This window comes from Cervus canadensis, chromosome 25, assembly GCF_019320065.1.
Source record: "Cervus canadensis isolate Bull #8, Minnesota chromosome 25, ASM1932006v1, whole genome shotgun sequence".
Taxonomy (NCBI): Eukaryota; Metazoa; Chordata; class Mammalia; order Artiodactyla; family Cervidae; genus Cervus; species Cervus canadensis.
This window is the reverse complement of record NC_057410.1, coordinates 32933058-32957520: the sequence shown is the minus strand read 5'-3', so window position 1 is coordinate 32957520 and position 24463 is coordinate 32933058. Positions and strand designations below refer to the sequence as shown.

General features: G+C 34.4%; 1 protein-coding gene across 2 annotated transcripts in view; it reads right to left on the bottom strand.

Annotated features, from left to right (window-relative positions):
• The window catches only part of EEA1 (early endosome antigen 1), a 122910-nt gene that overhangs the window by 4685 nt on the left and 93762 nt on the right, over nucleotides 1-24463 (bottom strand). For both annotated transcript variants that reach the window (XM_043446262.1, XM_043446263.1), the window contains 11 exons: nucleotides 23141-23296; nucleotides 19716-19855; nucleotides 15915-16245; nucleotides 14741-14842; nucleotides 12716-12910; nucleotides 9825-10007; nucleotides 4605-4790; nucleotides 3150-3281; nucleotides 1877-2062; nucleotides 494-732; nucleotides 119-239 (listed from right to left, as the gene is read on the bottom strand). In XM_043446262.1, the coding sequence (XP_043302197.1) occupies nucleotides 119-239; nucleotides 494-732; nucleotides 1877-2062; nucleotides 3150-3281; nucleotides 4605-4790; nucleotides 9825-10007; nucleotides 12716-12910; nucleotides 14741-14842; nucleotides 15915-16245; nucleotides 19716-19855; nucleotides 23141-23296 (1971 nt within the window). The remainder of the gene's footprint in view (nucleotides 1-118; nucleotides 240-493; nucleotides 733-1876; nucleotides 2063-3149; nucleotides 3282-4604; nucleotides 4791-9824; nucleotides 10008-12715; nucleotides 12911-14740; nucleotides 14843-15914; nucleotides 16246-19715; nucleotides 19856-23140; nucleotides 23297-24463) is intronic.

Genomic DNA, 24463 nt, shown 5'->3' with positions numbered 1-24463 from the left:
CAGTAGCCATTTAAAAGTATTATTAAATATGAGGTTTTCTTTTTTAATGTGAAAAATACGCTTTTCACTAAGGGAAGTTCTAGGCTAAACAACTGCCTCACGTTAGCAGGTGACTTACTTGGAGGGACTGATTCTCTCTGCCTAGCTCCTGCACTGCTGCGGTTGTATTATCCAGCTTTCTTTGCAATTCTAGTACTTTGGTTTGAAGCTTTTCTATTTCACCTTCTCCTTTAAGACACCTAAAATGGAATGCAAACATAATTAAAAAAAAAAAAAAATCATTACAGACCCTCCCTGTATACAGATAACCACTTCAGTGACTTTAAACATAATACATTACTTTCATCTATAAGATTGTTGGAAGGGTTAGTTTTTAAACGGCTGCTTAACCTGTAGGAGCACTTCTCTCAAGACTTCTATTTTTTTTAATGTGAAATACAATCTTTTTATCACTTAGCATGGAAATAAACTAATTTCACTAGACATCAACCACCTTTCCAGTAGTGCTCTCCTTTCATCCTGGTTATTCTGAACTGTCGCTTCCAGTACTGCAATTTCACCCCGTAAGTCATCCGTCTGTTTCTCAAGTTCACTGACTCTCCGTTGACTGGACTGCCACTCTTTCTTCATGGTGCCCAAGTTTTCATTTAATGCTGTAATCTGCATGGCAAGTTTAGCCCCATTTTCTTCATGCTTCTTCATTCCTACTTCTTTTTCTTTTATTTCGGAATGCTGAGAAAAGGAACAACAGTAGGTAAAAAACCTACTACAAAAGTAGTGCAAAATAAACTTAAGTTGTTGAACTTTAAATAATGGCGCAAAAATAATAATCTACAGGAAAGCAGGCACTAATAAAATTGATTCCACAAACATCTGCATAATTTGAACTGGTTTAAAAGTCTTAAGACTGAAATGATAGGCAGCAAGCCTCTTATAAAATCAAGCTAAAGTAAAGCAAATGGAGATTTTCCTTTTTCCCACTAGAGCAGGGGAAGAACACATAGTTAGGGATAGCAAGTGCCCTGGAGACAAAGCTGGCATTTTCTTATGTCTCAAATTCCAAATGTATCCTCCTGTCTCTATCAAACTGCCAAAAAATACTACTACTACTTCAAATCACCACATGAACCTGAAACTACAATTTTTCACTGAAAACATTTAGCAGTCAAATTATCTGGGGATATTTGGACTCAGTTCAACAGAGGAAAGCCAGATGCTTCCTATCTGGCATGCACAAGTTAGAGAAGGAAAAGGAGACTCTAGTCGGCGTTAAGGCCAAGCTGCAGTTTCCGTTCGCCCACATCAACACTCAGTTAACTAAACAAGTTTAACATGATCAGCACTCATGTCATCTACCTCAGTCTACATAGTTATAGGCTTGTTTTTCTGACACTAAAAGTGTTTTTTTTTAATTGTTTTATTGAACTTTCACTTATATAAACTGAAATATAATTACAGAATAAACATTTCCAATCACATGTTAGCTATTTAAACAAACCACATCTTCTATCTTAAATCAAAAATTAAAATGTAGTGGGAATGCCAGGTCATATGGTAGTTTTAGTCCTAGTTTTTTAAGGAATTTCCATACTGTCTGTATCAATTTACATTCCCACCAACAGTGCAAGAGGCTTCCCTGTTCTCCACACCCTCTCCAGCATTTACTGTTTGTAGATTTTTTGATGATGGCCATTCTGATTCATGTTGCTGTACTGGCAGAAGCCAACACAATATTGTTATTATCCTCCAATTAAAAATAAAATTTAAAAAAATGTTAGGTAAGCATTTGAATCATAACTTTTATGCAGAAAAATCCTCTCTTAATGGATTAATTTAGAAAATCGATTGGAAAACACACCTCCCACCATTAACTTACCAATTTAGCTTCCTTTTCCATAAACTCTTTCTTCAGCTCATCTTCTTCCTTTTTCATCTGCTCTTTTAGCATTTGCTGGGTTTTCTTCTCCTCTTCAAGGGTTGCCTTCAGGGAATCTACTTTCCCTTGAAGCTCTAATTTCTGCTGAATCAAAAGCTGTTTGGCATCCTTGAGATTTGTTATTTCCTATGAAAAAGTAAGACCAAAATAAATCATCCTTTATAGTTTTTAAAAAAAAAAGCTGAAATTTATACAGCTTATCTCAATACAAACAATGAGTTTTAGACTCTTATGAAATTCTTAAAGTTCAGTATTTCAAACAGTTAAAAAGGTGCAAGATTATGTATTTGCTGCTCAGCAATCAAATTTAGCTGATGCTTTGCAATGCCTATGTTTTGATTAAATTATATGAAAAATTTCTACCCCCCCTATTTTCCCTTTCTTCATTTCGCAAGCATTTACTGGTCAACATTTAGGCATCACACACTGTTAGGTTCTAGGGATATTCATAAAAGATAAATTATATACATTCCCTGCTTTTAGGAAGTCAGTCTAGAAGAACATAATGATCTAAAGAGATAATTATAAAGTAAACCGGCAAGTATATTGATAGATAGAAGAGGTAATTATGATACCACCTGAGAAAAATCTAACCTTTCTCTATGAAAATGAGTAACACTTTAAAAGCAAATTATAAGCAATTCAATTTCTTTAAGTGCACGCCAGCCATGCTAATGCTAAGAAAAATGTTCTAAATAACAGATTAAAGGATTTTAGGGAAGAAAAACAATTTAAAAAACAGAATCCCTTAAAATCCTAATCCTAAACTCACATATTTTGAAGTTTACTATCTATAAGCTTAATGGATAACTCTCCTGATTATCATCTCAACAGAATTTAAACTTCTGGGGTTACCTTATTTAATAATCTGGAAGCAAAGTTAACATGGTTTCAACATGTGTATAGACACTACAGTCTAAGAACACTGGGAGAGCAGGAGTATTTGTCAAGAACAGCGTGTGTGCCTGCGGCTGACCCAGGTTGGTGTATGGCAGAAGCCAGCGCCATACGGTAAAACAGTCACCTTCCAATTTAAAAAAAATGTGCCTGGCACATACTATGTTCTAAATAAACGGATAAATACAGCCTGTACGTGTGTATATCTCTACACACACAAACACATATAGATATATATACACACACACACACATACATACACGTATCTCTTTAACAACACTAATACAGTACAAAAGGAAAAACAATCTTCACATACCTTTATGCTTTCTTGCTTGTGAGACTTAAGTTCTTCACTCAATTTAGCAATTTCTTTTTCTTGTCTACACTTAATTTCCTCTGTCTCTGCCAATTTAGATTTTTCATTTACTAGTTCTTTTTCTTTTAGTGACTATAGAAAAAATGATTTATATAATTTTAAAGTAAGTACTTAAAATTAATGTAACAAAAATGATTGCTTCTATTTATGACTGTCATTGCCCCTTTCTACCTAAGTTCAGTTCAGTCGTTCAGTCGTGTCCGACTATTTGCGACCTAAGTTAAGCAAGTTACTTACCTTCTCTTACCTCTGTGTTCTTATTTATACAATATAAACAATAAGACTGTTATAAAGGATTAAATAGTAAATACTGTAAAATTGTCTGGCTAAAGTGTAGCCAAAACTACCATCTTACACTTATTAAGATTATCTTTATATCACTGTCTTTATATAGGGCACCTAGGGAGGAATATTATACATCATCTAACTTAATCTCTACACCAGGTAGCTCTTTTTAATTCTCCTTTTTTAATTCTCCAAGACTCAGAGAAGATAAATAGAAGTAGAATCAAAAACTAAAACAAGATCTACTTGATCTAAACCCCTTGTAATTAAAGGCCTCTAAACTATACAGTTGTGTCAGAATTTTCTAACTTGAGGCACCAATTATAAATTTCATTCCAGCTTCACCAGTGCCATCACCACAAAAATATCCCCCAATTATTTTCCATCCAATTTTTAAATTAAAGGTAATTCAAGGACTCCACTCTCTCACTGTTGAGAGCCCAGGTTTTTTTGGTATAGCAAAAAAAAAAAAAAAATTGAGGAATTGCATAATTAAGATATACCAAGAACTTTTAGGAATTGTACACTTTAGAATATATCAATTAATGGAAATATATGATTCCAATTATAAAACCAAAAATAAAATATTTCCTAGAATCTGAATTTCCCTTTCATATAAAATTTTAACTGATCATTAAATGTACTAAGCATAATACAGTGCTTTCAACTTCATAACCTAGCATCATTTATACAAAATACACCCCTACTTCCCCTTAGAAAAAATTGGTTCTTAATTTCAAGAATTTTTAACAAGCTTAAGAATTATTCCTAGACCTTTTATTACCTCATTAATAAATCCAGAGGATAACATGTTACATGAGAAATAGTTGAGGAGCTATAATATCTGTTGTTGAATAACCAAGGGCCTAACACCTAAGAAACCAGATTTGTTTGTAAAACTTAAAAAGCAGTAAGAAGATGGACAGAAATGACAAGGAACTTCCTAACATTAGAATTCCAATTACCAAAACTCTTTTATAAGAAACTAGAAGTCCGTCTGAGAGAGCTATTAAAAATAAAGGTGATGCCTCTACTGGGTGAGAGATTTGACTAGATCTCTATAGCCATTGTAACTCTTAAGATTCTAGATTTAGTCAGAAAATAAAATACCTTTTCTTTTTGCATATCTTGTAGTGCTTTATTCTGTTCCTTCAATTGCTGTTCTTTCTTTGCTAAATCTTGCTCCAAAGTAGTCTTGGTGGTCTTCAGTTCTTGAATCAATTTATTTTGGTTTCCAATTTGATTTCTGTTTGATATCAAATCCTCCTGTGCTAGAGAAAGCTTCTCTTCTACAGACTTAAAAAACAATTTCCCCAAATTATTATGTCATTTTTAGTAAATTTCAACAGAAACATAATGGTTAATATACATGACAGTTATGCATAAGCATAATGGAAAGAAATACTTTAAAAAGATAGTATGTTATACCCTTCAGTAAAATGAGAGAGAGAGAACGCTCTTGCCTATGGAAAATATCTGTATTGTAAAATAATAAAACTAAAGCAATTCCAAAGTTGCTAGGAATAATCTGTAAGTATTTACTGGCTAAGTGGTATAAAGAATAGCAAATAAGTAGGAACCATATCAAACATAGTTATGAATATATGGAGAGACATGTGGGAAAAAAGCAATTTAAAAAGAGTTACATACATTATATATACATATATGTTTTGTAGGATCTATGATGACCCTTAGCATACTAAAAGCTTTATTTTATAGATAAGCTTTTTTATCTTGGGAGGAAAATGTATTTTAAATCACCAATCTGACCAAGTGAACTAAAACAGGAAAGTCAACCAGACATCAGAGGCTCTACTTCTGACAAGGCTCACCCCATCCAACTTAACTTCTCATCTATGTGGTGTAAGTAGCACTGTCAGTTAATGTAATTCATAGTTACCAACTGTAGGAAGGCCCAGATATTTCAAGAAGTTGAAGCTGGGGAAAAAACAAGTTTTTTGACATACTAGGTTTTGATTTGGGGGTAGATATGGTAACAGGTGGAGAATGGAAAATGGCAGGAACTTTGCCACTCTCAGCTGCTAAGGGAAATAATTCTAAGATGTTCTTCTTCTATCTAGAAAAAACTTATCTTTCTTATCTTGGAGATATAGTTTCTTTGAAAAAAAGGCAGAAGATATAATTCAGGAGGAATCACTGTTGTCTAAGGTTGGCTATAGTAAGCATTCATAGCCACCTGATGTGAAGAGTCAACTCACTAGAAAAGACCATGATGCTGGGAAATATTGAAGGCAGGAGGAGAAGGGGACGACAGAGGATGAGATGGTTGGATGGCATCACCAACTCGATGGACCTGAGTTTGAGCAAGCTCAGGGAGATGGTGATGGACAGGGAAGCCTGGCATACTGCAGTCCATGGGGTCGCAAAGAGTTGGACACAACTGAACAACAACAATGGCTGGGTCACTTTGCTGTCCATCTGAAACTATCACGACATTATTAATTAATTAATAAATTCTCCAATACAAAATGTTTTTTTTTTTTTAAAAAAAGCATTCAGTAAAGGATAGATGAAAAATGAATGAAAACCTTATTTAAAGGACTTAAGCTTCCTGAAAGAGATAATTCCTTACAAATAACTCAGTTCAGAAGTCTTTTTTTTTTTTTTTCAGAAGTCTTTTCTAATTAAATTTCCATTTTTAATGGCATCCAGTAAAACACTAAGAACCATAAACCTTCCTTTTGGGTAAAGACCTAAAGCCGCTAGTCCTTTACTAATCAAGCAGCTAAGCATTAATTGAATATACTACGAAGGTAGACAGGACAGTAAAAGATGGCCCTGAAAGAAGCTTGCCATGTGAACTGGAAAACAGAACCAGAGTGTAAAATCAAAGTTGTACAGGCATCTGCTATGTGCCAGATGCACAGAAAAATGAATGTGAATGTTCTCTATGGAATGTTTAAAGAAGGTTCCACGGGCATGTGGGAACTGATTTAAGTATCACAATGGGTAAGACTCTTTTCAGAGGAAAAAATAAAATTTGTCAAAGCCTAGCCAATAAGGTCTACACAACTGTAATTAGGTAACAGAGGTCCTGATCTAGTGCTAAAGAATACCACTTCTTGCTAGAGCCTAAAAGGACAAGAACTCCAAAATGCCCATGTTCTAAATAACAGCCTATGAAATTCTGAACTCACAGAATCCTAATGACTAAATCTTTAAAGTCAAGCTAAAAATCTGCACTACTCTTTTCTGAGCCAAGACACACTGTTGTACTTGCCTCTGGATATTCATCTGTGACATTCAGCAGTATACTGCCATTTCAGATCACTCCTTTTACCTTTTCTGCTGCATCCTGCACTATTTTCATCTGCTTAGCATCTTTTCCCTTGGAGAACTCCCTCTCCCACTTGATGGTTTACTGGGGTTATCTTTAACTCACCCACTGCCACGGGAATAAGCAAATCCCTGAACAGATCAAGCACCACCCTGATCTGAATACCCCAATCACATTGTACTAGTCTAGCAAACAAAACATTTTCTGCACTGTTCCATGGTAGCTATTGTTTTTTTTGGTCTGTTAAACAATTTTCCCCTTTTTTCTTTCAACATAAACCTCTAAAATTTTTAGTTATTACGTTTTCTTGATGCCTGGGTGAAACGACACAAGGAATAGTACTATGCTAAGAAGATTTATACCTAATTGTAAACTTTTTATCCTAGAGTTTTCACTTCACTGAGGGTGCAAATTTTAGTTAAATTCCACTTCTACCTTTCCTGGACATCAAAGAATAGCACCCAGCATAGCCAGTTTAAAATATCTAGTCAACAAACTTTGGTACTTCATAAGTAATCCAGCAGATGGGGCTAAAGGCATAGATCAAGCCAGCTCAGCTTCCATTCTACTGGTGTCTTGGTAACACCATCAGCCCACAGATGGCAGTCTTGATTAGGTGTCATGTTACAAGGTTCTGAACCGCTCCCTTTCTCTCTTTTACACAAGATTATTTAATAATCACTGAAGCAAAAGAAAAAGAATGGCTGATCCCTTATTTTGGCCTATAAATATCACTTGAACTTTCTGAGGATTTTTTTTTTTTTAAATAGTTCAGATGTCATTTTGAAAGGATTAGCATAGAATCTGTCAACATCCTATCTTATGAAAAAAAAAAAAAATCTAGTGAAATGATGGTAAAAGAATAAAGGTCTATAAATCAGAAGAGCTGAGACCCAGTCATGCTTCTGTCACTGTGCAAAACACTAGGCCTGTCACCAACCAAGGGGGGCCTCAGTTTCATCTGCAAAAGAAAGCTTTGGTAGACAGTGTCTATCCACAGCCTCTCAACAGTCATTAAACTCCACAGCAGCCTTATCCCTGTCTTTCTCTTACCCATGTTTACATTTGAATTTTTCTTTCATGTATAAAATTAGAACATGATTTTATAGCTTTCAGGCATAATAAAAATAATTGTTGGCTTAATGAAAAAATACTGATCTGAAAGATCTAAGTCTTGTTATTATGTTATGCTCTTCGGTAAATAACACATCCATATCAAGAAAAAGATTTCTAAAGATTTTTAAATCGGTCATTAGGTTTCAACTTCTCTATCACCTAAATGTCCATCAAATTCATTCACATTGTCCATCCTTACTCTACCATCGCAAGCTACCATCATCTGCACTTGGACTACTGCAGTCTCCTCTCTCATCCCCACATTCAGCCACGTTGGCTTAAAATACAAATTCCAACAAAACCTTTCAGTGATTCCCTCCTGCCGACAGGATCAAGTCCAAACTTTTCAACAACCTTCCCTGACTTTCAATAGTGTTGTAAAGGGAAAAAAAGAAAGAGAATATAATAAGTTAAGACACTTTCTAAATGTCAGGTGGTATTTTTTTTTTTTTTAAACAACTCTTGCTAATTTTGAGCTTTAAATATATACATATAAATATCTACTGTTTGGCCCTATGGAAATTCTTTTCCCCAATCTCCTGTTGCTTTGTCAGATCATTAGTCACCATTGATTCCTTCATTCCATTGCACTCTATATTATTCAGCCCTTTTGTTTCATCTTCTCTCTCCAATTAATCTCTTCTGTTCCATCTTCTTTAACTCCAGTTCTAATCAACTCACAGCTAGATTACTGGAGGAAGAAAGGGAGACAGCTTCTTAATTAATCCCCCCAGCACTAGTTTACACCAGATCCAAACCAAGCTATCTGTAAACCACTTCCGGGTTAAGTATATATTCTCTTCCTTTTACTCCTCTGCTTAGACTCTTCATTCCCTGCTACCTCCAACTCAACATAAAGTCCAGTCAGTCACCCTTGCTAGACATCTAAGGTACCACACAATTTAATCCCAGCCCTTTTAATTTTAATTTCCAAACACAAACCAGCGCTCTAACAAACCAATTATGGTGACTGCCTCCTGGCTTTGCTGATTCCCCCTGCTACTCCTTTCCTCAGTGTCCCCTGAGCGAGCTGATCTTTCTCAGACTCTCTGTATTCAAATTCTTATCTTTCAGGACCAGGGCAAGTTCTACCTCCTTCATAAAGCCTTCCCTATAGCAACCTATGAATAAAGTATAGAAATAGTGTATTTATACATTATATATAAAAATATTCTGTGATTTTCAATGGAATTTTTCAATAAAGCATTTTAAATTAAGCAAAGAAACAAACATTCAGACACAGGAAAGAATCAAAAGGCATACTAATTTCACTGTGGCAAAAAAGAGAGAACTGGTTAAACCTTCTGTGAGAGAATACAAATGTTCCATTTCCCTTAGACAACTGATAATGCTACATAAAAATTATTTACCCTTTTTGTATATCCTTCATTTTAGTAAAAATGATTACTTCATCTAATCCAACTGTATTGCCAAGGCCAAAGTATCCATATATGTTTAGACAATTTAAGTTTACTTTGAGCTATAATCTCCTAATATTATGCATTACAATAGTCTTGGGAAGTTGACAAACATAAAGTCAATATTGACAAGCAACAATAAATCTCCTTGCATTTTCACAAGTGGTTTACATTTAAAACTCAGATTTTCTAACAACAGCTCAAGTTTTTTTTCTTAAAGGCAGCAAAGTCCTTAGATAAGCTAATGTAGCAACTAGCATATTTCCAAATTATTTCGCTATTAAAGATGTTATTTGTAAATGCCTATATTTACTATATATTTTATCATATAAAATAATTTTTAAAAAGCATGTTTCTCCAAAAATAATAATTAAACAAACAACAAGCATGATATTCCACAAACACTTAAGACTTCTAATGCCCATTTGGGTTCAAATCAATCCTTTAATGAATGTCTATAAAACAAGTTATTGGTTTTTATAACATAATTCACTATACCTTAAGATCCTGCCTTGTGGCAAGCAGTTCAGATTCCTTCCCATAGAAATCAGACTGAAGCTGTTTTAGATTTTCCTGACTTTTTTCATAGGTGTTTTGTAACACTGATATTTTTTGTTTCTCTGCTCCAAGTTCCTGTGCTGCTTGCATTGACTGCTGCTGTAGTTTATTCTCAAGTTCTGTCTGAAACATACAACAGTTACTTAAAATAGTATGCACGCCAAAAACAGGTTACAGAGAGAATGACTTCATCCAATTCTACAGCCTTATCTCTCCTCACTTCTCCACTTACCGTGTATTCCAACAGCAAATCTATAACAGCATTTAAGCTTTGCAAACTTGGCTAATATTGTTTACTCTCCTTTTAAATATCTAATTCCCTCCTTTTTTAACCTTTCAAAATTATAATAATCTTCAAAGAAACAGTTCAAATGCTAGCTCCTCTAGAAAACCAGTCAAAATTCCCACGGAGTTCTAATTTTTCCTCATTCTCCTTTTTATTAGAGTTTTCTTTATGTATCTGCTTCCTCATTAAATTATATAGGCTACTTGAGAACAGAGGCCATATCCTATTCATTCTGTGTTCCCACATTAGGTTTCCTAGTACAGGAACTGATGACTTATAGGCTTGCTGAATCCTTTGTGACTCAGTCACATTAAAAAATGTATATATATGTATTCTTTTTCCTATTTCGCTGTGGCCCAGTGAAAAATTTCCATAGACCATCACTGTATGGTCTACCATGCACATGGACACTCTTCAATCATAGTCTGCTATACTTCTATTTAACACCCAACAATTATTTAGCTTCTGCATGGCACTGGGCATACTACTAGGTACTTTAAATACATTATCTCCGTCTTCACAACTCCATGACCTCACTTTATTTAGCTCAGAAAGATGGATCCTTTCCTGTGACCATAAACCTGATATGTGTCACACAGAATTTGAATTAAGATTTATCTGGCTCTAAAATGTACCTTCTTTCCATGAAAGTACACTACTCCTCAATAAAACCAAATTATTATTGCCTTTCAATGATTCTCTAGGTACTCCAAATTCCAAGTCTAATTTACAGAGACTGGCTATACACTCAATACTCCTCCAAAATGCTGTCTTCCCCAAGTTATAAAGGTGTTCCTTTTTCTAGCATCTATATACTAATACAAGTAACTACTGCTGTGAATATTTGTGACTCCCAAAAATTCAAGTTGAAGCCTAGATCAAATGTGATGGCATTTGGATGTAGGGATCTTTGGCAGTCACTAAGGTAGAGCCCTCATGAATGGGATTAGTGGGCTCACAAGAAGAAATACAATCTCTCAGTCATATAAGGATACAGCAAGAAGACAGCTGTCTACAAGCCAGAAAGTGGGCCCTCACCAGACACTCAATATGCCAGCTGCCTTCATCTTCAACTTCCCAGTCTCCAGAACTGTGAGAAATAAATGCTTATTATTTAAACCACCTAGCCTGTGGTATTTTCATTATAACAGTCCCACGCAAGACAACTACCAATAAGAGCATTTCCTCTAAATCTCAAAATCCTTAACATGTTATTTAACATGCTGAGTTGTGCTTAGTCGCTCAGTCGTGTCTGACTCTTTGTGACCCCATGGACTGCAGCCCACCAGGCTCCTCTCTCCATGGGGAGTCTCCAGGCAGGATACTGGAGTGGGCTGCCATGGCCTCCTCCCAGGGATCTTCCCGACCCAGGGATCAAACCCAGGTCTCCCACATTGCAGGCAGATTCTTTACCAACTGAACAACCATTTAATAAAGCCATGCACAGTACTGGCAATATACATTAATTATACATCTGGAAGAAATATTATAACTAATAATTAAATTAAAGAGAAAATGTACTAAAAATAGTTGTTGACTTTTTTTTTTAATTTACTAAATCATGATATAGAAATGAAGGTCTAAGAAAACTTGAATATGAGGCTACTAGATTTTGGGAGAAAAATGACCTCAAGATGTCAACTCAGAGAACAAAATACACACTGTGATAATTATATCCTGATGTATGATTATATATATGATAACACACACAAAAAAAGGATAGACAAATTTGTCTACTCCTGTTTGTATTATAAGAAAATTACTTTTTTGTAAAGTGGCTGTAATAATCATAAAAACAGTGGTCAACATAAATTATGTATTTGTGGGTTTTTTTCCCCTCTAGTAATGTGACAAACCAACTATTAATAACATGATATACTTTGTTTCACATACTAGGGATATTATATCTCTCTTCTCCATTGATGAATTAATATGCACATATCAACACTGGGAAAAACCTGCTTTTGTTCCAATATTAAGCTCAATCCACTTTTATCAACTCTTGGTCTGGACATTAAAACATACTTAAGAATGAAGGACAGATGTTTAATAATAAATTAGCATAGGTTTGGAAACAAACCATTATGATACAACTTAAAAACAAAAAACTATATGAAACCTATACTACTAAATATTTAAATATCTTTGTGATTTTTGTTCTTGGTTATTTCCCTTAATAAGGATAACTTATTTTTAAATTCTCTAATACACTAAAAATGTTGTATAAATTATTCTCTTAACATTGTTAGTTACATGTTATTTTACAAAAAGTTTTTGTAAAATAGACATAAAAAGTTTTATGTCTATCAGACAAATGATTAGTGCTAAGATTTTAAATAAGTATCTAACAACATGGTTATAGTGAATGGAAATCTAGACAGATATTTAATCAGATAATTAAGTACATTATACATTTACTTAAAGAAAATTTGGGCATATATGTAAAATTCTCTTTGTTGCAACTCACTTGTGTTAACTATCATTTGGTTATTTTAACTGCAGAGTTTTTCTTCCCATAAAAAGTAAACAAATATCATATCATTACCTTCTGTGAAACAGCAATTTTAACTTCTCCTTGGAGTGTTTCAATTTGCTTTTTCTTCTGCTCAGTCAATTGCTTTAGCTCATTTATTTTACTCTGAAGCTGCTGTTCTTCTTTTTCCTTTTGTTTTAAACTATTCTGGGCCTGTATGACTTGTCCCTGCATTGAACTGAGCTCCAACTTCAACTGATGAGAAGTCTGAAAGAAAATACAATCTGTTCAGCATTCATTTCTCCATTCAACACACACTTATTGAGTACCTATTAAGCATTACTCTAAATAGAAACTACTGAGTCTGTTGACCACAAATATTCAGTAGTAAACCAAAAAGAAAAATCCCTGCCCTCATGGAGCTTTCATAACTGACACTATTCACTATCGGATCAGACTATGGACTGACTGATCGATATTTAATCCTGCCTTCCTTTTTAACATATATTGGGATAGAGCTTGCAAATGAACAGGATTGGTATTCTCTTATACCATAGAAAAGGGAAAATCAACAATCTTTAGATTATGTCTACTGTCTTGAATATTCTCAAAATGCTAACTGAATTCCCTGGTGCTCCAGTGGTCAGGACTCAGCACTTTCACTGCCAGGCCTGGGTTCAATCCCTGGTTGGGGAACTAAGATCCCTGCAAGCAGCACAGTGGGGCCAAAAAAAGCAAAATAAAATTTTTAAAATGCTAACTGAGTCTACTAGTCAAAGTGAATCAGAAAAGATAATTTCATATTAACTATGATAAAACCAAAATAATTTTGGCAAACATCTTTAGTATCTAAACCACACAAATCATGTCCTCATTTAGAGATTTGAGGCATACTTTGCTACTACCTGTTTTCATAATTTATTAGGATACATTTCTGTTCAAAATTAATCATCATATAGAAGTCACACTGAGGTGCTTCTGTGGCCAAGGTGAACTACACTACATCTCACCCTTCCAACCAAAGTCATATTTTCATGTTTTATGCATATTTCATTAAAGACCTAATTTGAGCATTTGACCACTCAAAGTTATTTTTGAAAAGTTTCAGTGCTATGTATATATGGATGCTTCAGCTTGTCTCCAATACAAAGGGAAATATTTTGTGCAAAACAGGAGTCAAGTAGTATTAACAATACTGATGATTGTTATGATAACCAATGATAAAGTAATAGCTAACCCCTAACCATTTATTTGGTTACAGTTGGTATTCTAAGCACTCTGAAATGCATTAACCCATTTATTTCTCACAATAATGCCATGACAGATTCTACTATCAGCCCCATCTTACCGCTGAGGAAACTGGAGCACAGAGAGATGAGCCATCTGCCTGAGAGAAGTCAAGACAGCATGGCTAATAATTGGCACAGTCAGGATATAAATTCGGACAATCTGGATTCACAGCCTGGGCACTAAATCACCATAATTTTGCCACTATGACTGGCATATAAAACACAGATGTCTTCTTTCAATCAACAACCAGAACACAATCACACTGAAGACTTGTTGGGATGATGTTTCGCTGCCTTATCAAATCAGATCTCTAGAAAGCTACATGCCTAGACTCTAACTGCTAGGGGTTATGTCTTCAGAGAATAATAACAACATATATATATATTATATCCATTTATTTACTCATTTGTTTCGATGGAAAACAACAGAAGCATTAACCACAGAACAATCACTTAATTGTTATATAACCATTATCAAATATTCCATTAACATAAATGTCAATAAAATAAAGAGCACTTAAATGTCATTTCTATGGAAAATCTGTGAAGACTGTTTTTTATCCATACTAATGTTCCTTAACTTTGATAATTTAATTAAATAACTCTAGCTAGTTGACTCTATTTATTTATTATTATTAATTATAATCCTTTATTTTGGGCCTTTTATTATAATTTAGCTTAAATCCTTTTAGCAGTTGGTAGAACACAAAGGAAATAAACTTTTTGACTTAAGAATCTACTGTTGAAACTATTTCAAAACTATAAAACCTTATTATGCTTTACATATTTCTGTTATAGAAAATCTTACCTCCTTTTCTTTTTCAAGTGACTTTTTCATTTCATTCTGTTCCTTATGCAGGCTTTCTGTCTGTACTTGAAGCTGATGCTTTAATTCTTTGCAAGTTTTCTCCTAAAAAAGTGGAAACTACATTATGCAGAAAATATTTGTAGTAAATTTAAGAATTTAGGTTTAAAAGCTTAATAAGATCCACAAAAGGAAATAAACTAGAATCACTGATGATTTAAGATGGGATAGAATCATCCATTTCAGTAATAAAAACAGGCAAAAATATTACAGCAGTAAATGGGGAGAGAGGCTAAAAGTTTCTATTATCAACCAGTAGTCACAATAAATACTTTCAATAATATTTAGACAAGATTTTAGAATACTTTGGAAACCACGTTTTTATGTTACAGAATTAACTAACTTATGCTATTTTAAAAGTAGAATAATGAGCTTCAAAAAAATGGAGGGAAGTTTTTTAAAGTATGGAAACAATAAATAAAAATAATCCCATATAACTTAAGAGGGAAGATGTACAGATATTTTTTCCAAACAGAATATAAAAGTAACAATTGAAAATCATGCTTTTTATGTTCAACACTTTCACTGACCTTTATATTAAAAACACAAGAGTTTCATTTTTGCTGTTATTCCACGTTACTCTGGGTTAAAATATTTCTGAGGATACACTGCCCTATAAGTATTTCCTGAGACTCAAAGTGTTTTTCTCTATAGTTTAAATATTGTTTACAATAGCTCTAAGACATGGTATTTTCTAGAGTTTCAGAAAATTGAAGAAAGAATCAAAGTTTATAGCACCAGAGTTAGAAGTCATTAAGATCTTTCTGATCTTCTTTCTTTTTTTTATAGTCAGGTGAAAAACATTTCAATTAGTAGCTATATTCTCGGCAGAAATGTCCCGAAGGACAAACGTGCTGCAGTCCTGCCCAAATCTAGCATCAGACCCACAACAGAGAGAATATATATTCAACTGAAAATTTTCTGGGCCATTGGAAAATTACACACACAAGCACCAGTATCTTTTTCTCAGGTTAAATAATCTCCATTCCTTTTCTCATAACAACAGTTAGGATCATTTAAATGCAGGATGACAAGTCAACAATGAATTAAGCAGAAAAGTCAATAAGTTTTAAATAAAAATCATTTCTACCTAAGAAAATAAACATAAACTACTAACCAAATCTAATATAACAGCTTTTCCCTTCTGATTTTCTTTTTCAAATTCACTTTTGGAGTTCTTCAAAGAATCAGAAACTTTTGATAATTTCTCTTTTGCCGCAGAAAGCTCTGCTACTAGAGATTCTTTCTCCATCTTCACTTTTTGTAGTTCTGTTACTGCTGTTTGAATCTTGTCATTCAGTTCCTTGTGCTGCATCTTTGCATCTTGACTTAAATTTTCAATTTCTTGTTTAAGGATTGTTTTTTCTTCTTCTTGCTTGGTAAGCATTTGCTTAGTATTTTCAAGCACTTCAGATTTCTTCTGTAGATCCAACTTTGTACTAGATACTCTAAATATTTAAGAAACAATTTCTTTAATAATGTATAATTTATCATTTCTAATCTACCATTCACATTAATAAATTGAGTTTTAAAACTTTCTTCTGTAGTTAAGAAGTAAAACTAATAATTTAATGTCATAAAGCCACACAAACAAAAAATGCCTTAGAACATCTGATTTGGTCATTTAAGAGATAAGGATGGTTTTCTTCAAGTCAAATAAATTAGTGGTAAAGCCAAGACCATCTAAGCCCATGATTTAATCCAGTCTTGTCTAACCACAGTTTATCCCCAAAGAAATCTGGGCATGCAGCAAACCATCTAGTCTTTGACAGCCAGAAATACTGTTCCATGTATCCTAAAGAACCGATTTATTATGTTGCCCCCAAGGACAAAGAAATTTGCCTCTTTACTTGAAAAAATAAAACACATTGTGTATTTGACAGGTCCTAAACTTCAAAACACATAAGATAACCAGGAAGAATGAAAGTGAAAGTGTTAGTCACTCAGTCCTGTCTGAGTCCTTGCAACCCCATGGATTGCAGCTGCCAGCTCCTCTGTCCATAGGATTTGCCAGACTAGAATTCTGGAATAGGTTGCCATTTTCTTCTCCAGGGGATCTTCCTGACCCAGGGATCGAATTCAGGTCTCCTGCATTGCAGGCAGATTTTTTTTACCGTCTGAGCCACCAGGGAAGCTCAATCAGGAAAATCATTCCAACCCATTTCCTCAACTTTTCCGTTTTTTAAAAAATTGAAGTATAGTTGATTTATAGCATCATGTTAGTTTCAGATTCTTAAAATTTCTTAATTCATTCAGGTGTAGAAAAATTATGTTAGAGAACAAATGATAAACAAACATGGAGAAAAGACAAAAGATTTACTTTAATCCTAGAGCCTAGTAGATTATGTTAAGAGACTTATCATTTGTCCTCTAACATAAATTTTCTACACCTGAATGAATTAAGAAGTTTCAAGAACCCGAAGCTAACATTATACTATAAATCAACTATACTTCAATTTTTTATAAAACAGAAATGTTGTAAGACTGAGGAAATGGGGGGAATGGATCCATGTGTATGTATAGCTGAGTCCCCTTGCTGTTCACTTGAAACTATCACAACATTTTTTTGTTAATCCAGCTATACCCCAACATAAAATAAAAAGTTTTAAAGAAGCTCAAAAAAAATGAAGAAATGAAGATATTGCTTAAGAAAGTTAAAGACTTTGTTTTCATAAAATGAATAAAATTATGCATATTACACAGCAAAAGAAAAGCACACATTAGAGATTAACCGATTAACCGTTTTTTAAAATGAAAATAAAACCAGGTTCAAAGTAATATTTCTAGAATGCATACTATTTCCAATGTACTTTATTATAAATTCAATATATTAAGGAAAGGTTATTAAAAGATGTACCAGCCACATAACTGAAGCTGGGTATTAATATCAGAACTGCATATATACCTTGAAATTTTCTAACTTTTAGCCCCAGAACCTTTTATTTTCAAAAAAAGTAGCTAAAACATATGAAGTACATTCACAGGATCCTGTACCTCACTGATATTTAAAGGGCTAGACAGAAAAGCTGTTGTATGACTATTACTTGATCATTTTAATATAGTTAAAATCCCTGTCAAGCAACCCTAAAATTGGAACTTGATATATTTTCTACGCTACTTAACTTTCCTGTAAATAATTATTATAAAATCATAGGACTATGTGAATCAAAGAAGGCATAAAGAAATAAAGGTTTGCACAGTGATGATAAAACTTAGTTTATTTTTTTTAAAACATCACTAAAGGAAGTAATAAATAAATCCACAACCTGAGAAACCTTAACACCCCTTTCTCAGAAACTGATAGAAATGACCAGAGAAAACAATGGCAACGATACAGAGGATTAGAACAACAGTATCAACCACTTTAAGCGAACTGATATTTACAGAACACTTTACCCAACCAAACACAGGTGTGCACAAGGAAACTCAACCAAGATAAACCAGACCCTGTGCCCTGAATAAGAGTTTGAAATGTCCAAGTTTTACTGAGTATGTTCTATAACCACAATGGGATTAAACGAGAAACCAGCAACAGTAAGACATCTAAAGAAACCCTGAATAGTTGAAAAGTAAACAATATACTTCTAAGTAACCCATAGAGCAAAGAAAAAAAATCACAAAGGATATTTGAAAACACAAACTGCAGAGTAATGAAAATAGAAGATGGAAAGTGGAGGGAAAGAGCTGCGTGCAGTGTCCTTGAGAAAGGGGAGCCCTGGACCCCATTATGTGGGCTGAGTCCTGTGACCAGGAGTGGGGTTTAGTCAAACCTCAGATGTGTTTGCCCAGTCCTCCTTTCTTGGTACCCTAAAAATGCAGGACCCCATATAAAATATGTCTGCATTAAATGTAAAGGCAAAAATTAAAAAAAAAAAACAAAAAAAAAACCTTACTAGAAATGGAAAGTTTCCACACTGGAAAGAACTACTGGGCCCATAGGGGCCTCAGAAAAGAGAACAAGTACCACCTCAAAGGTCATCTTCACAGTCACATGACTGGTTCCAGAGGTGACGAATCACTGGGTAGGGGATCAAAGGCTCAGGGGGGCATCCCTGGTAGCTCAGCGGGAAAAGAATCTGCCTGCTTGATTTTCGATTCGGGAAGATCCCACATGCTGCTGAGCAACTAAGCCCGTGCGCCACAAATGCTGACTGAGCCTGTGCTCTAGAGCCCAGGAGCTGCACCCACAACTACCGAAGCCGCGTGCAGGCTACCGTGCATGCTCCGCAACAAGACTAGCCACGCAACAAGGAGCTCGAGTACTGCAACCAGAGAGGAACTCCCGCTCGCCACAGCGAGAGAACGCCCGTGCAGCAATGAACACCAACAGAGCCAAAATAAATGAATAAAATAAAATCATTAAAAAAAAAAAAAAAAAAAGGATCAGATATACTCCCCAAATACCTAGGCACTGGAAACTACAATGTTGAGTGACAAGAAATGCCATTTGAGGCACAAAATGCATCTGTGTATCCTCACATTCCTAACATCAGGACCCGATTTACGAGACATGAAAACAGAACTGTCGGTCATCACTCCCAACATAAGGATGAAACCATGAAAGTGCACAACAACTTAATTATCCTCAACTTTGATGGGTTTTAATCTCATTACCCTGAAAGGCACCTTTCCCAGGCTATCGACTTCCATCTTTACTACTGACAGCCAAAAACCCTCACCCTCTTGACAAAGATCCAATCTGTCAACTCCATATTTGGCCTTTAAAGACAAAGTCTACTGAAATGTGACTGGATATAAGCCATCCTATTTAACCAAATTGTGATGGCTTTATTTTTCATGCACATTAATATCAGCAGTTTACAAGGTAAATCTTTAAGCACTGTGATAGAAAAACTGAAATCTTATGAAAAACTTAATACTTGGTTTACAGTCCTCTCCCATAAGTAGTTTAGCTCACATTTCTTTCTCCCTCTCGAGTTGCTTGCTCAGTTCTGTGGCTCGAAGCTCTAAATCCGCGCTCGTCCGCCTCTGTTGCTGCAGGTCCTGCAGGGCTTGCTCCTTGCTGGCTCTAACGTCAAGCAGATCAGCTGCTAGTTTCTGTGGCAGAAATATAATATAAAACCATTTAGTGTCAGCAATTATCTACTAAACATTACTACATTAGTTTATACTCAAACTGATGCTAGCACACAAAAATACTTGTGTTAATAACAAAAAACATATTCTAAACTCATTATTGAATAAAGGAGCCATTTACCTTGGACTCTTTCACAAGATCTAGTAGCAGACTTTATGTATGAGACAGTCACTAAGTTTTAACTTTTAAAATGAACTGAATAAGAGAATAAACTTAATATAATTATATTTATTACTTGAATAAAAGTTATTAACTCGTGTATGAAAAAACAAAGGGCCCAATTAAAATTTATAATCTTTTATATTCAGTTAACAACTGAATATAAATATTGATATAAATATTCAAAACTAAAATGGAGTTGTCATGTCATCCTTCTCATTAATACCTCTTGACCATAAATATGAAGCCAATTAAATTTGGATTTGGCATCTATAATCTCTTCATTTAGAGATTATTATTCTTTACAGTGTGACTTCTATCTCATATACATACATATAACTGTCTATTTTTACAAATTTACAAAATCAAATTGTTGAATGTATAGTTTGAACATCTATAAGCAATGCATTTTCTTAATAACTGTAACTGGGAAAGGAGTACCACAGGTTGTATATTGTCACTCTGTTTATTTAACTTATTTGCAGAATACGTCATATGAAATGTTGGGCTAGATGAATCACACGCTGCTATGAAGACTGCTGGGAGAAATATCAACAACCTCAGATATGCAGATAGGATCACTCTAATGGCAGAAAGTGAAGAGGAACTAAATAGCCTCTTGATGAAGGTAAAAGAGAAGAGTGAAAAGCTGGCTTAAAACTCAACATTCAAAAAACAAAGATCATGGCATCCAATCAAGCATTTCATGAAAACAGAAGGGGGAAAAGTGGAAGCAGATACAGATGTTATTTTCCTAGGCTCCAAAATCACTATGGACAGTGACTGCAGACACGAAATTCAAAGATGCTTGCTCCTTAGAAAGAAAGCTATGACAAACCTAGAAACCATATTAAAAAGCAGAGACATCACTTTGCCCACAAAGGTCTGTAATCCATAGGTCCAAAGGTCCAGGACTGGAAACGGTCAGTTTTCATTCCAATCCCAAAGAAGGGCAATGCCAAAGAATGTTCCAACTGCCATACGATCGTGCTCATTCACATGCTAGGAAGGTTATACTCAAAATCCTTCAGGCTAGGCTTCAGCAGTTCATGAAACAAGAACTTCCAGATATTCAACCTGGGTTTAGAAAAGGCAAAGGAACCAGACATCAAATTGCCAACATTTGTTGGATCTTAAAAGAAAGCAAGGGTGGAGTTCCAGAAAAACATCTACTACTGCTTCATTGACTATGCTAAAGACTTTTGTGTGGACCACAACTGTGGAAAATTTTTAAAGAGATGGGAATACCAGACCACCTAACCTATCTCCTAAGAAACCTGTATGTAGGTCAAGAAGCCACAGTAAGAACCTTACGTGGAACAACTGATGGTTCAATACTGGGAAAGGAGCACACAAGGCTTACACTGTCACCCTGTTTCTTTAATGTACACGGGAAGTACATCATAAAAAATGCCAGGATGGGTGCATCACAAGGTGGACTCAAGATTGCCAAAAGAAATATCAACAACCTCAGATATGCAGATAATACCACGCTAATGGAAGAAAGTGAAGAGGAACTGAAGAGCCTCTTGATGAGGTGAAAGAGGAGAGTGAAAAAGCTGGCTTAAAACAACATTCAAAAAACCAAGATCATGGCATCTAGTTCCATCACTTCATGGCAAATAAAGGGGGAAAAGTGGAAGCAGTGATAGATTTTATTTTCTTGGGCTCCAAAATCACTGCAGACAATGACTGCAGCCATGAAATTCAAAGATGCTTGCTCCTTGGAAGGAAAGCTATACAAACCTAGACAAGTGTAGAAAGCAGAGACATCACTTTGCTGACAAAGGTCCATATAGTCAAAGCTATGGTTTTTCCAGTAATCACGTATGTACGTGAAAAGTTGGACGATGAAGAAGGCTGAGTGCTGAAGAATTGATGCTTTCGAATTGTGCTGGAGAAGACTCTTGAGAGTCCCTTGGACCGCAGAAAGATCAAACCAGTCGATGCTAAAGTAAATCAACCCTGAATATTCACTGGAAGGACTGATGCGGAAGTTCCAACTTTAGCCACCTGATGTGTAAAGCCAACTCACTGGAAAAGACTCTGATGCTGGGAAAGACTGAAGGCAAAAGGAGAAGGGGCGACAGAGGATGAGATGGATAGATAGCATCGGATATGAATTTGTGCTAACTCCAGGAGATAGTGAAGGACAGAGGAGCCTGGCATGTTGCAGTCCCTGGAGTCACAGGGAGTTGGACACAACTTAGTGACTAAACAACAACAACAAAAAGATACTCAAACAGAATCCTCGTTACATGCCCTTCAACTAAAAACAAATAGACAAAAAAAAATTTTTTCTGTTCTTTTCAATCATTACACCATGTAATCTGTCATACTATTATTACTGACCATAAAGAAAAGGGAACCCATAAATAGAACTGTAAATGTAATTTTCTTCTTCTATGCACATCTATACATACACACAGCCCATGATTCTACAATTGTACGGGAAGTGCTTCATCTGACTGTGAAGGTGTAAATTTCACATATAGTAACTTGAGAAATTTGTTTTACTTATAGTAGCTCTAATTCAAAGAGCAAAGGACTCAGGTAAAATCCTTCTCTAATATATGTAGTTATTTAATTTCTTTAATATAAATCAACACTTTCACTTGAAGTTGAGTTAAAGAAAAACAGTTTACCACAGTGAAAATTTTAATAATATTAATCAGAAATAAAATCCAAAGGGTATAAATGTAAAACAGAAGAAAGATACCATAACTGAGTATTATTTTGGAATAAGGAGGGAAGGAGATAGGAATGATGAGGTAGAAGAGACTTCACAAGAACAACATAAACAAATTCCCTGTAATTACAGAGTAGACACCTAGTCGACTATCTCTCTGAAACATTTACACTTTACAATGGAACCAGTATATATATTAACTGCTATTTGTAAAGCCATCCATTAGTGAAGAAATTAAAAGTAAAGGTGGAATTCAAAATTAAGACATGAAAAATTACAAATAATTTTTATATCACAACTTGACCTTCACTTGCAAATTTAAAATCTTGGATTCCTTCTAGGTCATCAACTTCCATTGTTATAGCAACAGAAAATATAGCTAGTTTTTTATACAAACCTTGATTTGACCTTCTAATTCTTCAGTTTTCTGTTCTAAAGACAGATGTTTCTCTTTATATTCTTTAAGATGACTTTCCAGCTGACTGCAATGTTCTTGCTTGTCCTGCAACTTTGTAGTGACCTGATCCAACTGAGTAGTGATCTTATTTAACTCCTATAGAAAGTATAATTAAAGACAACTTTGGTGACGTTTACTTTACTATAGTGCCCAAATGTTTGCTCAAAGTAAAGCAGAAAACTCTAAGAAAGTATTTTGAGTAAGTCCAGAGATAAGCCTAATAATATATATGAGATTATATTTCCCCATCAACATAAAGGACCTGAACTGAAGTTGTACACACTCTGAGATACTACATTTATACACTTAACTGCTCAATAACTTTTTCTAGGAAGAGTTATTTTAGAAGCCAAAAGAGACAACAGGATATTAAGTAGGCTAACAACAAAGTAACGCTTTTATCCTATAATTAAATATTTTCAATGTTCAAGATACCATTTTTTAAAATATTTTTAATTACATTGATTACATTATAATACTTGTTCAACTGATTTGGAATATCTAATTGCAGAACAAAAAATATAAGATTATTAGGAAATCCACTGCCCATAGATACTATTAATGTTTTGATAACCTTCCTTCTAGACTTTTCTGTATGTTAGTTTCTATTTCTTTATTTCTACTTCTCAGATAAAGGATGTCAGTTTACATACAGTTTCACTGTAACTTCCTTTGTTTTTATAACAAAGCATCATAAAACTGTGATATTATCTTCTAAACTATCATTATACATGACTGCATAAATTTTTATTTTATTCATATAGATCATTATTTAGCCAAAGGCCCTCTGTTGTATTCTTGGATTGCTATAAACCTTTCCAACAGATATGCAAACACCATCCTTAAAACTATGATTATTTCCCTAGAGTAAAGGACTAAAAGTGAGATTAAGAATATGAAAAATCTTAAAGGTCTTAAATATATTGCCAACCAGCTTTCCCTATTACCATCAAAAGGCTGAACTGCAAGCAACATGTGGAAGTGACTTGTTCTTCTATACCATGTCTAGCCTTTCCAGTGTTAAACACATGCACACAAACATTTTACCTTAATAAGGGCATATTACTGTCTTAATTTGCAATTAATTCTTAATGAATATGAAGATTTCCTAATATAGTTTTGATCTTTTACTTCTTTTTGTAGATTTATTTCTTATGTAAAAATGTTTTAAACAAAAATATCAATCTTTCATCAGACATACTTCAGAAAATGTTCTATTCTTTTGCTGCTTGCTTTAGAATTTTGCTAGTAATATTTTGGACA